Here is a 14809-nt window from a genome sequence, read left to right on the forward strand (position 1 = left end):
ACAAAAGCAGTAATGCTTCAGTAGGCAGCAAATTATATAATATTGTTCACTGTTAGAAGTGCAATGGATCACTCTACAGAGTGTACAGACGCCTGTTAACTGTACATTGAGAGGTACTACTTCAGTCTTGGATTATGTGTAATATAATAAAGTCTGCAATTAAATGTATTATCGGTAAAGCAAAATCCCTAATTATCGATTTATCATGCTAACAATCATGTTTGTTAAGCAAACATGTTGCTACCAAGTTAAGTATACAGTTATCAGTAAAACATGTCACTATGTAGCAAAATACATTAGTCCAATAAAGCTTTTTCTCAAGCTAAGTATATAGCTATAATCAATAAGACATGTCGCTATCGAGCTGAATATATATTAAAAATCTACTAATGCATGCTGGTTATACTATGAAGCTGAATGTAAACTCTTTTATAATAAGAACACACCTTGTATTTTATTGATGCAAACGCTTAATGCTGAGGAAAGCGTGAACTTCATACCATAATATACCATGAAATTACCACAATCTTGAAGAAAAAAAAAACATTATACGAACTGTGCTGCCCAGCACTAGTTAGCGCCATGTAGCAGCACTGCGCTAGGCATGTACCAGTAAGGGAGAGACAGAGACAGAAAGAGACATACATAGACAAAGGGAGACACAGACAGACACAGACAGAGAGAGAGTGAGAAGAGAGAGACAGACAAAGAGAGAGAGAGACAGAGAGCACACAGGACCCAGCATGAAGGACCGGGGGCAGGGCCTGGCACTCACCCAGGAGATGGTGGTTCTTGAGAGCCCAGCAGTAGCCGTAGAAGCACTCCTCCAGGGCTCGGGGGAAGGGGGCCTCGGGGGCCAGGGAGTAATCCACCGACAGGATGGGCAGACCCAGTTCCTGGGACCAGCTTTTTAGGTATGGCTGGAAGGGGGAGCAGGAAGGAGGGTGCTCAGAAAAATACCCTGCAAGGAGTGCAGGCTCTGCTGGAACCCCATGAGTCAGGGTCCAGATGGGCTGTCTGCCAGAAAGAGTGTGGATTTGGGGAAGCAGGATCAGAGCAGCTGAAATGGAGCAGGGAAAAACAGAAACTCAAGCCTGGGGGGGCCACACTCTGGGGGGGGCCCACCCTGGTGTTACTATCAGCATGGTAACCGAACCTCTCTGAAACCCATGGCAGGACAATAGGCTGGTGCTGGGATAGCAGGTCATTAATTACAGCACCTGCAAGTACGAAGGTGCTTTATGGCGAAGGAAGGCAAAGGATGATGTTGGGCGAGCTGGCAAACAGAACTGAAGGCTGCCAGTGCATCTAGGCTGTCTCTCATCACTCGTCTGAAATGCTCCTTCATCTCTATCTGAAATTTTATCTGGAATCTTCTGATGACACAAACCTCAATCCCAGGCACCAGCATGACACCCCCAGAGCTGCCACTTTCCATGCCCCCATGCTCATGTGACAGATACCTCGTGTGACTTGGAGGTCTGTGCCACGAAACCCCCACCATGGTAGTGAACCAGCAGCCAGGGGGAGGGGGGGCTGGGCTGGGCCCTTAGGCCCAGCGAGAGCCCCTCTGAGCGGGAGATGGCCAGCAGCTCCTCGCTGTCCTGCAAAGAGAGAGACAGGAGAGATAGAGGCGGAATAGCACACAGCTCTGACGCTCACTAAGGGTAATTACTTCCAGTTCACCATGCTACCTCATTTACCTGGTCGTGCTTATCATCTGGCATTATTACTTGATTATAATCATGCCAATAAAACAACTGAAATTCACTTTGAAAAAGGAGACTGAGTGAGAGAGGGAGGTCCAGTGAGACTGAGAAGAGGGAGAAGAACCAGTAGACATCATTACCTGCCCCTCCCGTAACTCGTGTGAAATGAGCCGCATCTGAATGGGTGCAGGGCCACAGTGCGCCGCCGGGGGGCTCACGGTGACCGAGATGAGGGGGTCTGACACGTGCGGCAGGTCGAAGGGGTCAGGGGGGACGGACAGGGTGCGGTTCACACGCACCTGGGTGGAGGTCATGCTGGCCAGGCTCTATGAGGATGGGGTGGGGTGTCACATTACAAAAGGGACAGATTAATGACCAACTGAGCACCGGCTTCATCCACACCATAAAGTATAAGGAGTAGCTGCTAAAACTGACCATGGAAATATGCCCGAGGTGATCTGCGCTTCCCCAACTTACCGACAAGACCTCCATCTCTGTGATGTTCCAGAAGGACTTCCAGAAGTGCACGTCCAGGTTTTGCGTTATTCGCTCAAACTCAGCCCCGCGTAGCTCCGGGTCAATGGCATACTTTCCGGAGGTGAAGAAGGAGCTGGCAGCCACCCCTGCTCAAAATCAAGAGGGGCATGAGAGAAGGAAACACACATGTTGTTGGGAGGAAATTACGGATCTGAAAGGGGTTAGGAAAAAGGGAGAGGAGGACATCTGCAAGAAAGAAAATATCTACAAAAAGGCTGAGTTGCAAGGAGCACACATCTGGGTGGGAGGGGTCATAGTTAACAGACTGCAATTCAACCCGAGACAGTGGGGGAGATGGGGGAGGGCAGGAGTGTGGTGCCGTCCCGGACAGCACCTTGCAGGGCCACTCACCATATGGAGGAGTGCCCGGCTCCACTGTGTGTGGGGGCGCGTGCAGCATAAACATACAGAGGGATGGGGTTAGGGCCATGGCCTGCAGATCTCACCAGTGTGTGAGCACCCCAGCTGGACCTGGGGAGGGGCAAGGGGACCAGGGGACTGACCTATTCCAGACTGGTGCCGCTTGTAGTTCTCCCCGAAAGACACCAGGCCGATGGCAATGGTCTGCAGGAAGGGCCGTATCGCCGGAGTGAACTGGGCCAGAGAGAGGAGCAAGGGTAGAGAGAAGGTTGGAGCGGAAGTGAGAAATGGGAGGATGGGGAGAAAGAGAGAGGAAAAAGAGACAGATAGGAAGGGAAGACAGAGGAGGGAGAGGGAGAGAAAGAGAGAGATGAACAGAGATGGGGAGAGAGTGGGAAAGAATGTGTGAAGGAAAGAGCAAGAGATAAGGAGAAACCAGCAAAGTGGGGAGACACAGGAAGAGAGAGAAAGAGGAACAGTCAGTTCCTTTTAAAAGCAGAATCAGCAGCTCTATGATGCTGTGTGTATAATACTGAGGTGTGACATAATACTGGCTCAGAGCTGAGGAAGGCAGGAGATGGGGAAGGCAGCAGGAGGCGTACCTGGAAGCCCAGGCAGCGGCCATAGAAGCAGCCCTTGTGCATGGAGGCATACTCGCGCACAAAACTCTGGCTCAGGCCACTCTCCTCCTGGAAGAAGAGGTTGCCGTGGCCGTTGTCATGTAGCAGGCGCTGGGCCAAGTACATCAGGGCCCGCAGCTGGCACAGGGCGCTGCAGTAAGCCTCCATCTCGCCCGCGTTGTGCGCCGCCCGGAAGAAGATGCTGCGCCGGCTGGAGGAGATATAGCGCCCCTTGTGGATGATGTGGAGAAGGCAAGAGCGTACCACCTGAGTGGAAAGATAGAGCATAAACCCTACCATTCAGGCATGGTTTAAGTACCTAACCTGGGTGTGGGACACAAAGTGGCTTGGAGTATATCCTAGACAGCAAAGGGCAAAGGGCTGGCCATGCCCAAGCCAGGATGCTAGGCGTACCCACCACATTTGCCTGAATTTGTCTTTGGCCTGAGGCAGCAAACTCATGTGATACAGAGGATCACGTACAGGGCCCAGGTAACAAAGCAAACCAGCGAGGCATCCAAAAACACGCAAGCACATCGTGTAACTGCGTATGCGAGTGTGTGCGTATTCCCTCCAAAACACACAAGCACATCATGTTACTGCGTGTGTGAGTGTGTGCATATTCCCTCCAAAACACACAAGCACATCGTGTAACTGCGTGTGTGAGTGTGTACATATTACCTCCAAAACACACAAGCACATCGAGTAGCTGTGTGTCTGCATGCGCATGTATGTGTTCCCTCCAAAACAGATGCAAACATTATGTGCATGTGTGTGTATGTGTATTCTCTCCAAAACATGTGAGAATATTGTGTAGCTGTGTGCATGTGTGTGTGTGTATATGTGTTCACTCCAAAATATGTGAGCACATCGAGTAACTGCATGTGTGAGAATGTGCATTTTCCCTCCATAACGCAGGTGCACCTTGACCAAAGAACGGTAGCCATTGGCAGGAGTCTGGGGATCGAGGTCAAAGTGATGGTAGATGGCGGCGAAGCCGGAGACGACGGGCTCCAGGCTGCGGGCGTGCTCCTCAATAAGGGTCAGGGCCTTTACCAGCCGCCGGGCAGCATCCCCCTGTGGGCCCTTGGGGCCCCCGGCGAAGAAGGTGATGTTTTCCTCACACACGGAGTACAGGGCCGAGAACACGGCCTTGGTGTCCATTACTGGAGGACAGAGGCATGATGTCAGACAGGGGGAGCACTTGATTTGGAGGCACCAAGGCACGGTTAATTATGGGTTGCATTCAGTCTCAAGCCTTCGCAGCGATGAACAATGAAGCAGACTTAACAGCCAGCAGGAAGGTCACGTGTGCAGGCACATGGGCTATTCTGAGCTGGCTGCATCGTCGGGTGCAGGATCACGCGCAATCAAGGTTCCAAACCTTGTGTGCTGTAACACCCGTGGGGGCTGCAATTCTGGTGCCCCATCCCCTGTGCGACCACACAGATGACATCCACTGTCAGTTAATCTCCCAATCCTATCACTGTTTGCAGCAGTAACCTGGGCAGTAGTGGTCGGAGAGCTGCTGCCACTGACACTGCTGGTGAAATGTCTTGAAATCCCAGGATGGGCCATCTGATATGCGAAGAAACTGATCGGTGTTGGATGCCGAGGTTTCCCCTCGTCTCCAACAAAGGAAGGGGGACTCTCCCAGAGGAGAGGAATCATACTATTCATTTTCTATGAAAATAGGGGCAGCACTGAGTGTTACCCTAATCCTCACTTTCATTCATGCTCCTCTCCTGATCAAACGCGGCCTACTACCCCCCCCTTTTTTCTCCATTCCCTGGCCAGATATTATCCCCCTTGTCCTTATCCCAAATAACACCACTCCATCCCTGGGTCACGGGTCTGATGTCTATAGTTAGCCAAAGACAGAGGGGCGAAGCTGTGCCAGCTTCAGAGAATGTGGGTGCGATAGATAACATAGATTAGATAACATACATAGAATGATGGTGCCAGAGAAAAGTGAGAGAAGGAGAGAGGGGCGAAGCTGTGCCAGCTTCAGAGAATGTGGGTGAGAGATATATAGAGAGAGGGGCAAAGCTGTGCCAGCTTCAGAGAATGTAGGTGAGAGATATAGAGAGAGAGGGGCGAAGCTGTGCCAGCTTCAGAGAATGTGGGTGAGAGATATAGAGAGAGAGGGGCAAAGCTGTGCCAGCTTCAGAGAATGTAGGTGAGAGATATATAGAGAGAGGGGGGAAGCTGTTCCAGCTTCAGAGAATGTAGGTGAGAGATATAGAGAGAGAGGGGCAAAGCTGTGCCAGCTTCAGAGAATGTAGGTGAGAGATATATAGAGAGAGGGGTGAAGCTGTTCCAGCTTCAGAAAATGTGGGTGAGAGATATAGAGAGAGAGGGGCGAAGCTGTGCCAGCTTCAGAGAATGTGGGTGAGAGATATAGAGAGAGAGGGGTGAAGCTGTTCCAGCTTCAGAAAATGTGGGTGAGAGATATAGAGAGAGAGGGGCGAAGCTGTTCCAGCTTCAGAGAATACGATGGATAATAATGCAAAAAATTCAAAGGCCGCGAGTCAAAAGAACAGTAGTTGAAAATATAAATTATTACGTTTCCGCAGAAACAGTTAAACCCTGAACAGGGCTAATATTACCAAACTGAAAACCAAGACAGGATGGGAATCCCCTAAATAGGCAGAGGAGGCGGTTTGCAGCCAACTGTCTGCACGGTGTACATGTCAAGAGTGAAGCACGCATGCATCTGCACTGCAACCAAGACTGACGATGCACAGGAACGCAATCAGATGAAATACGCTTTATTAAAAAAAAATTATTTATTTTTTTTACACTAATCACTTCAGGGATAAGATGAAAGAAAGATGAGAACTTAGGGTTATTCTGTGGCCTGGGCTGTGAGTTTTAGTTGCCCTGTCCAACTATCGCTGCTTTGGCAAAAACCTTTAAATTTAGGAGCTGAATCAGAATGAGGCAACTGGGGACGAGAATGTAGGTGAGGGTGAGAAAGGGAAATAGAATGTGGAGGAGAGAGAGAGAGAGTCACAGCCTCTCTCGGAGTCACAGAGCTGGATGCACAGGGACGAGCAAACCATCGCCGCTGCAGTGTTACAGCTCAGCCAGGCCTGAACACCGGTTGCATTCCCTGATGCTTTCCAGACCCTTTCTTTCACACGACGGTGTCATATTCCAAATCACAAAGCTAATAATTCAGTGTATCCAGTCAGCTAATTAATTATCTAGCTCCAATAATACAAAACACAGGCATGCAGGGCTAGCTCTATGGGGATGGGGGGGGGGGTCATGTGACGCTCCAAGTTTCAGCAAATTGGTACTTAGTGATTAATGCCTCTTTGGTGAGCCGAGTGACTAAATTTCTTGCATGCAACAGCAACAACCCACCATGTGTCTGGAAAATAAACGAGTGGCACACACATGAGACCACACCCTGTCAGATATTCCTATAGCACATCCAACATTTGGAAGCTATAGCCAGGCCTGAGGAACAGCTTAGAGCATCACCGAACCAAGGCAGACCCAAAGCCACACATCCACAGCAGCAACAATGTTTACATTTGTGCAAGCTATTAGTAATCTATCCCCGAAATGTGCAACAGACACTGTCATAATCTGACAACCTCTCCTCCAGCAATAGAGAGCACTGAATCCTACAGCAGCACATAGCTTCCTACAGCAAGAGAAGCAGGGGGTTGCTTGTGTGGCTCTCATCCCAAAGAGTGAGCTACTGCGTTTCCTACGACGGATACAATGGCAAAAGGACACACAGCATGTGTGCTGTGGCAAACACAGGCCGTATTCCACCACCGGTCTCCACAAGAAAAGCCCCCTGCACAGCTGAGTAGCCACTCCTGCAAACATCAAAAGCCCGGGAGCATCTGACACCCAATTAATAAATAAAGACCTTAAAACAGAGCATAAATTATTTAGCATGAGGAAAGCGCGCCGTCCCAACCAGCCTTGCAGTAAGAACACAATGCACAAACAGTACAACAGAAGGTCATTAAATGCATAACCTAAAATGAACAAAGAGCGGTAGCACTGAAAGAGAATTTTCAGTATAGTTTCTTTACCAGCATCTGAACCCATGGATTTGTCCTTGTCCCGTCTCTCCCTGGTAACTATTTCCTCTCAGACACGCACAAGTGAGAGAGATAAAGAGAGGGAAGGAGAGGGAGGGAGAGGGTGAACCTGATACTGGACACCGCCTGTCTCTACAGCCAAACACTTTCCTCCACAAAGCTGGTTTCCATCCCCTTCTTTGTTCCCTCCGTCAACCTTTGTCCCACTCCCAAACATCTTCGTTTCCTCTTCCCCCATTCATTTTGGGGCCAGGATCTGATGCATAACTCTGTCAACAACACTCTCCTTTACCCTTCTACACCCACCCTGCCCCCCCAGGATTTGACGCGCTGTGTTTATCGACATACCATTGCTGCCTGTGCTGCAGTGATATAACCTCTCACACAGCTGGGGAGGGGGGCACACAGATATGCATGCCCTTTGACAGAGGCAACAAATAAAAGGGAAAGTCAACAGCCATGTGCCCCCCCCACACACCTCACATCTAAACCCCAAACCCCTACCCTGCTGTTTACCCTCCTCTCGGCCTCACTCCCTTCAGACAGAGCCCAGAGTCTGCGTGTCTGTGTGTGTGTGTCAGTGACCTTCAACACAATCACTTCTTCCTGTGGAGGCAATATAAAGACAGTCCGCTTTGGGAGGACACCTGCATTCGAATTTCAGAAAATTTACAGTAATTAAGACAACAAATAACTACAACCTTTAAGAACTTTGTGTAGAAAAATTAATATATAACAGAATTAAACACACAAATGGGGCTGTAAATTTATAATAGGAATATTTAATAGTTTATTAAGTTCTGTGTGATGTATATTATATGTCAAGTTCCTTGGACACGTTGGGTTCCTGGTGAATAAAGTGTGATTCTGATTCTGAATAATTAACACAAAAAGTTTAGACCACGGCTATTCAAACTGCAGTCCTCAAGGGTCGAATACTGCTGATTTTCCAGCCTTTCTTTACCTATGAACCAGGTGTAAAGCCTCTGGCCAATCAAAATCAATAATTAAGCTAACTAGCTGGGAGAACTGAAAACAAGGCCTAGATTTGGAATCAAGGGCCAGATCTGAATAGCCCTGGCTTAGACTATACTGAAAGCATGTCCCATCCGAGGTGTCATATACGCTGTGCTTCCTGGGATAGGCTCTGAGATCACCGTGACCTTCAACTGGACAAGAAATGTGTGGATAATCAGATATGACAAAGACAAGATTTACTATTTACAAGATGCTTAACTAAGGGAGAGGTCAGAAGCCCTACATTTGGAGTGTTTCAATTTCTGTCCGGCCGTGATACTGCTGGCCAAATGCCAGCGATGGGATATGACTGCTAGGCTTTGCTTGAAATATGCACACAACTCTACGAAAAACAGTATAAAGCAGGACACGGCTCCATTTCTTTGTACCACCTAACCCGCAGTGATAACAGGCTACAAAGATGGGGGACACAAATTCTGGTTCTACATGGACAAACAAGTTCATCATGGCACGAGATTTATTTACAAGTTCCGTGTGGCATTTCGGATGCTGACCTCTGTGAGCACAAGCCGCTGGGTAAAAGTCACAACCCCCTTCTTCAGTTATCCCAAAGTACAAAGCAACACAGTAACCAGGGGAGATGCCATAGTCATGGGAACAGCACAAGTCCAGCTTCACAGTCCTTCAGATTACATCACCACATGAAACACATGACTGGTACAGCAGGTCCACGTATAACACAGGGGGGACACATCTCACAAAGCTTGTGGCCTTTTAAAATCTTCAACACATTCATGCCACTGAGCTCTTTACCAGACTGATTAAACAAGCAGTGATTAAACCAAGCTGGCTCAGTGTTCATTCAGCTCCAACGAGCACTAAGCCATAAATGATGCATTGCTACCTACACTTACTGCAGAAAATAAAGGGATTAGTGATTATCCATCCCCCAGCCCCATAGTTACATATCCTAACACCCAAGTAGCACTGATGTGCTGAAGGGAGAATCAATGTCCCCTTTTGGGGAGCTGAAATGACACATCGTGCCATGGAGGAGAGGTTGGGAGGAGACTTGCAAAAGGAAGCCCGTCAGTAGTTGGGAGACATTAAGATCAGTTATTAATGACAGAATTCGCTTTCAGTAGTTTGGCTTACTCACCCTTTGGGAATCTGGCAAACTATACTTGCAAACAAAATATTATGACATGCAATCGGCGTGACATCACCAAGATCGGATCATCGAAGCAGCACACTTACCCAGAGTACTTTACTGTATATTGATCAGTAAACAATCTTTAGACTGGTCAGCATGCAGGTTAGCAGTGCATTTACGTACTAAACAAGCTACTTGACCCTTGACATGCAGATACTTATGCATTTTATTTCAGAGAGCAGTGAATTCCAACGAAAACTACATATGAATTGTAAAAAAAAGTCGGATGCAACAGCAGTAGGTACCTGTATTACAGCATTATTATAACCGACTAGGATATTATAGCCTAGAGATTAGTTAATCAACAACTAGCGACAGGGTTCATCTCCAGGTTCGGCTCGTTCAGACTCTCCAAAATGCTCACGACGGCTTCCTAACGCGGCGCCGAGAATGGGTGTTACCTTTAGTCCCGTTGTCATTGTGCTTTGAGGAGCGTCGCTTAGTCACTCCATTTTCGCTGCTTAAACTTCCGGCATCCGTCCCCGTCGCCATCTTCCCCCGGCGGCGTCAGCGGCGCTCGCTCAATGCAAGTGCACGGCAGGCGCGCGTCACAGCAGAGCGAAAACACTAGCACATGGCCAATCGGGGAGCTCGAGTGGCACCGCGCGAACCAATCGAGAACCGGTACTCCTCGAGACAAAGGGAAACGTTTTGGGGTCCGTGGCACCCAGGCTGTAATTCAGGCGTGTTGTGTATCAGAATACGCATATCATGAACACCATTAACAGCCGTGATACAAACGATTAAAAATTACATGCATTACAGTTGATATGAATATTCATTACAAAATTAAAGTTTATATAGAATTGTTCAACAATTTAAAGTAAAAACAGATTAAGTGCTTCTTTCTCTCAGCTGAGATACTTAGATCTATAACACAATATTGTTATCTGAAAAAATACCTTGTCATCTACTTGAAGAATACAGTTTCTCAGCTTTTGTCCACGTGGTTGCCTAATTTGATCAGCTGGTAGATTTAAAATTCGAGTCTAGTCTGCACAGGCATTTACGTGTTTGCGACAGTTATAGTATCTTTGTAAATATTCTGTAGGGTTGCAAACTACCCAAACGGTTTTGGTGTAGCTAATTTCAGGTTTATAAACTATACAGACAGGGTTGCCAGTTTCGGTCGGATGGCTGGTGTAAGATTTTATAGTGAAGACAAGTCGGCATATGTATTTACATGTATGTAAAAGTTGTATTACCTTGGATACAGTCTGTAGGGTTTGCAAACTACCCCAACACTTTTGATGTAGGTAGTTTAAAGTGTATAATGGAATAATATAGATTTGCCGTAATATTTCTTGTGTGAGCGTAAGTCAGAAAGCATGAATATCATGCCAGATGCGTGAGTTAGCAACCCTGTGTCCAGTTGTATTTAAATGATCAGCATGCAAACAAGTTGAATTTTCCATACAGGGCGCAGTAAAGTTAGCTTCCATATTTTGGTGGGTAATACTAGCTGCAGTATTTTAACTGCTTTATTTACATAATGCCAATTAAGTCTGTGCAATGCAATTTGTCCCATTTATATTTCTTATATACGAATTAGCGCCGCAGCCTTGCATTTTATGTTACACAATTTCACATATGCGTTCACAGATTACTCGGCTCAATGTTTTTTTTAATAGTCATGAATCAAAACAACTGCGAAAGCAAGTTACAAAGATAAATGAATGTACACGGGCTATTTCACTCATTTAGAAGGCCTCAGTCGACGGGGGGTGGGGTAAGTGAATTAAAAAAAAGAATAGGGCGTTAAATCTCTCTGAACAGAGTCTAGAATCGCTTATGCTAATGTTTAATATGACCGTTTTCAACCGCTTATTCTGGTCAAGGTCACGAGCAATATACATTTAGTAGAAAAAAGACACGTTAGAAAATCTATACTTAAAACAGTGTCGTTGCTGAACAGCGTAATAAGTGGCACGCTTGCTCCAATTTCTTTTGAATGTTCGTTTGCTCGGCAGCAGTTAGCCTTCCGCGTACTTTTATCTCCCTGTCATTATGTAGGCCCCTGAAGCCGCTCTCAATTAGGGCTTTTCCAGCTGAATCTCTTCTCCCTTAATGTTATCCACATCCTGGTAGGGTCCTTGCACCTGAGATCGCTGAATCTGGTGGTAAGCGGAGCTGCACTCGTCGATATTCAAGCCCTGTGAATGGAAATGCAGACGGTAGGTGTAACCGGGGGGGGGGGGGGGGACTCAATGCGGATGATGGGATGTTTCATGTTCTGTGTTGCTGCACGCCCAAATCTCACCTCATAAATGTTCTCTTCTTCCTTTTTGTACTTTATCTTCTCCAGCTGGTGGTGCCTCTTCGTCTATTGCAAATTAACAGCAAAATTTATAAAAACAGTACCACACACCCTACCTTGGGCATCTTGATTTAAGGGAGGCTGAAGAGGGACAACCAGAAGCTGGGGGGTGGGTGTTGGTGGTACTCACATGGCAAATTTTTTTGGGAAAAACCAAAATGCCATTGCTTTTCAAAATACCATCTAAATTCTGCATACCACAGTATGATGTCTGGATAGTATGACAGTATTAAAATTAGACACCGCCCATGCTTTGTGATGGTGGGGAGGATGGGGGCTGTTGTTCCACTTGCGGGGGGGGGGGGAAGGCTCGTTGGGAAATTCTTGAGCGTGGGGAAATTTCACCACTTCTGAATACTGGAACAGATTAACGGGACCTTGTGCATCATTCATGGGTGTCAGACAGCTGCTGTTTACTTGTGAGAGACTTCCAGACCTTCTGAGAGAGATCTGCAGGATTTTTGCTGCAGTGTTACATGAATATTCATATATATTTTGCAATGTTGTACATCGACATGCAGGATACAGCAGCACAGCAAACATTTAGCAACTGGATGGTGCAACACTGTCCTCACCTTCTTGATCATCATAACTCCCGGCAAGATCACACCAGAACAGCAGCAAAATACCCTCACCCATGAGTATCTTGTTCTTAGCGCTTTCACTGAGGTTCAGGAACTTCCTTAGAGGCCCTAATGGAGGATGTCTAAAATTAGGACATTGATGGAAAAAATATAGACAAGAAATGGATTGTGGGAAATTAAACATGTCCGTTTTTCAGTAATACAGCCGGAAGCTTAGCATCTGAAGATGTACATACACGGAAATTTTCCTATATATTTCACAAGTACTTTTCCAATACACCGTGCCTGATGCTGGTCCTAGCAAATGCAGGGTATGGTGCATTTACATATTACATGCATGACTGTCTTGTCAATCTGCACTGTTATGCTGTCCTGTCTGCACTTCTGATGTTGCTCTGTCTTTGTCCTACTCTGTGTTGCACCATGGTCCTGGGAGGAACGTTATCTCATTTCTCTATATACTGTGTGTATGGTTGAAATGACAATAAAACCTACTTGACTTGATATTACATATTTACTTAAACTGCATTGTTTTTACTGTGAGGGGAAATCCACACAAATATGTGAACACAAAGCCAGCAATTGGAATTAAATTGCATGCCAGAAATGTTGACTGATAAGCATGAGCTTGAAAAAGTCTGAAACATTAATTCATAAAAATCACAGCCCTGTGTTCTGTTCATTTTAAGTGTTTAAAGTGGTTGCAGTTTCTAGTGATGTTCAGTTACCCTAGTATTTATCCATCACCACAGAAACAGCACAATAACTGTAATATTCATGCTTTACTCACTGTAAACCTGCAGGAAGGTGCCATGGGTATATATGCTGGAGTCATTGACAAAGCACTGGTAAAAGCCTGTATCCGTCACTTTGACTTTGGAGAATATCAGTGTGTAGCAGCCGTCATTTCCTAGCCCTGCCTTGATTTCTTTGGTTAATTTTACATGGCGTTCTGGGTTGGTGGCATTTGTTGCAGCAACATTGCTAATCCAGGTGGGCTTCACATTCTTCTCATGAAAGCAGCACTTCAATTTGGCTTCATTTAACTCCTCGACTAGTAGAGACGGTTTATCCTCCTTGGGTGTGACCTTTGACTGATTTCCAAGGCTGACAGCTATAGACCACATGGAAGGGCACACATTAGCACGTCGATGCTCACAGCATGCTAGGGACATGTGTTTACTGAAGTAACCCTGTGACAGGAGAACTCAACATAATGCATCATTGGGTCCAAGGTTTACTAACATGTTGGTTACTAAACAACCATATTTAATAGGACATCAAGTGAGCAGTGCCAATTCACAGATTAAATGGAGTGAAGTGAAGGAAAAAATATCTTTTATATAAAAGATCATGTCCATTTAGAATTTTTACACATAATGTACGTACGGGCTAGTCAGATAGAGGTATAGTGTTAGAACATAGTGTAATGGGAAGTGAAACTTAAGAAGAAACTGACATCTGTTTATAACTGATGTGTGACGCTGTGCTCTGACAGGAGATGAGCTTCATTGAAGCCATTATTAAAAACAGACATGGTCATCATCACAAAAAAATCTTGGTATACATCAATGGTGGAAGACATTTACTGTCATTTTCAGTGATGTACAAGCAAACTGACAAATCTCAGCAAAGTGTGTAAAACTACACATGTAAGGTTTCTATATGGAAACGGTGTTTGAATTGATCAAAGCTAATACATTCTTCTACTACTAAACTATTTAAAGGGTCAGCAGGATTACTGGTCATGTACCACGTAAACTATCACTCCCCTTGATTCCCCTTACTCACCTACCCAGCAGCAGAAGAAAAGGATCACTTTGGCAATCATCTTGTCTCTGGAGCTTTTCTGAACAAAGCAGCAGCTCTGAGGGGATGGTTTCGAATGCTTCTGCCCTGGTTGTCTTGCTATGTAGGTTTCTTGCTCCTCCTACAATCTTATGGCCCCTCCCTCTTTTTCCACCCCAGTAATCTCTTGGTTTCCTTCCGACTGGCACAGGGCTGCCACCACCCTTCTCATCCAATGTCCCCATACTCCTGTTTGTATTTCCTGACATTCAACCTGTATTCTGATCCTGAGGTCTTCCATCTTCTGATTGCTTAACTGCTCTTCATTCTCATATTTCTTTACACTCCTGGTGTAAAGTCACATCTGGTGTGCAGGAGATGCACTCCACGGGGTCGAGAGAGGCATGACGGGCCTCAGCATGTGGGGAGAGGGGGATGAAGTGTGACTCCCCAGATATCCCCTGTCCTCTGCCACATTTATGTGCTCCATGGTGTTGCTTGACCACCATTCCTCGGTGAAGACCTACACCCAACTACCGGAGCAGCAGCTGAAGGTGAGAATCAGGTACATGGGCAGAGTGTATTTACGCTGATGACACCTGAACGGGAATCAGCAGGCTGGAAATCCATTTC

At 46.4% G+C, this 14809-nt stretch overlaps 2 protein-coding genes across 2 annotated transcripts in view; both read right to left on the reverse strand.

Annotated features, from left to right (window-relative positions):
- Positions 1–10040, reverse strand: part of LOC125748359 (hormone-sensitive lipase-like) — a 36162-nt gene extending 26122 nt beyond the window's left edge. Inside the window, exons 1-9 of the mRNA XM_049024394.1 lie at positions 9889–10040; positions 4151–4392; positions 3209–3493; positions 2750–2840; positions 2598–2621; positions 2187–2332; positions 1850–2035; positions 1464–1604; positions 776–920 (exon numbers count right to left, since the gene is read on the reverse strand). Of these exons, the coding sequence (XP_048880351.1) occupies positions 776–920; positions 1464–1604; positions 1850–2035; positions 2187–2332; positions 2598–2621; positions 2750–2840; positions 3209–3493; positions 4151–4392; positions 9889–9979 (1351 nt within the window). The 5' untranslated portion in view covers positions 9980–10040. The remainder of the gene's footprint in view (positions 1–775; positions 921–1463; positions 1605–1849; positions 2036–2186; positions 2333–2597; positions 2622–2749; positions 2841–3208; positions 3494–4150; positions 4393–9888) is intronic.
- Positions 10041–11094: 1054 nt separating this feature from the next.
- cd79a (CD79a molecule, immunoglobulin-associated alpha) lies at positions 11095–14320 on the reverse strand. The gene is given in 6 exon segments (XM_049024382.1): positions 11095–11640; positions 11748–11810; positions 12380–12412; positions 12414–12496; positions 13179–13502; positions 14180–14320. Coding segments are annotated over 6 exon segments (663 nt in total). The 5' UTR covers positions 14220–14320; the 3' UTR covers positions 11095–11520.
- Positions 14321–14809: the final 489 nt, after the last annotated feature.

This window comes from Brienomyrus brachyistius, chromosome 9, assembly GCF_023856365.1.
Source record: "Brienomyrus brachyistius isolate T26 chromosome 9, BBRACH_0.4, whole genome shotgun sequence".
Lineage (NCBI taxonomy): Eukaryota > Metazoa > Chordata > Actinopteri > Osteoglossiformes > Mormyridae > Brienomyrus > Brienomyrus brachyistius.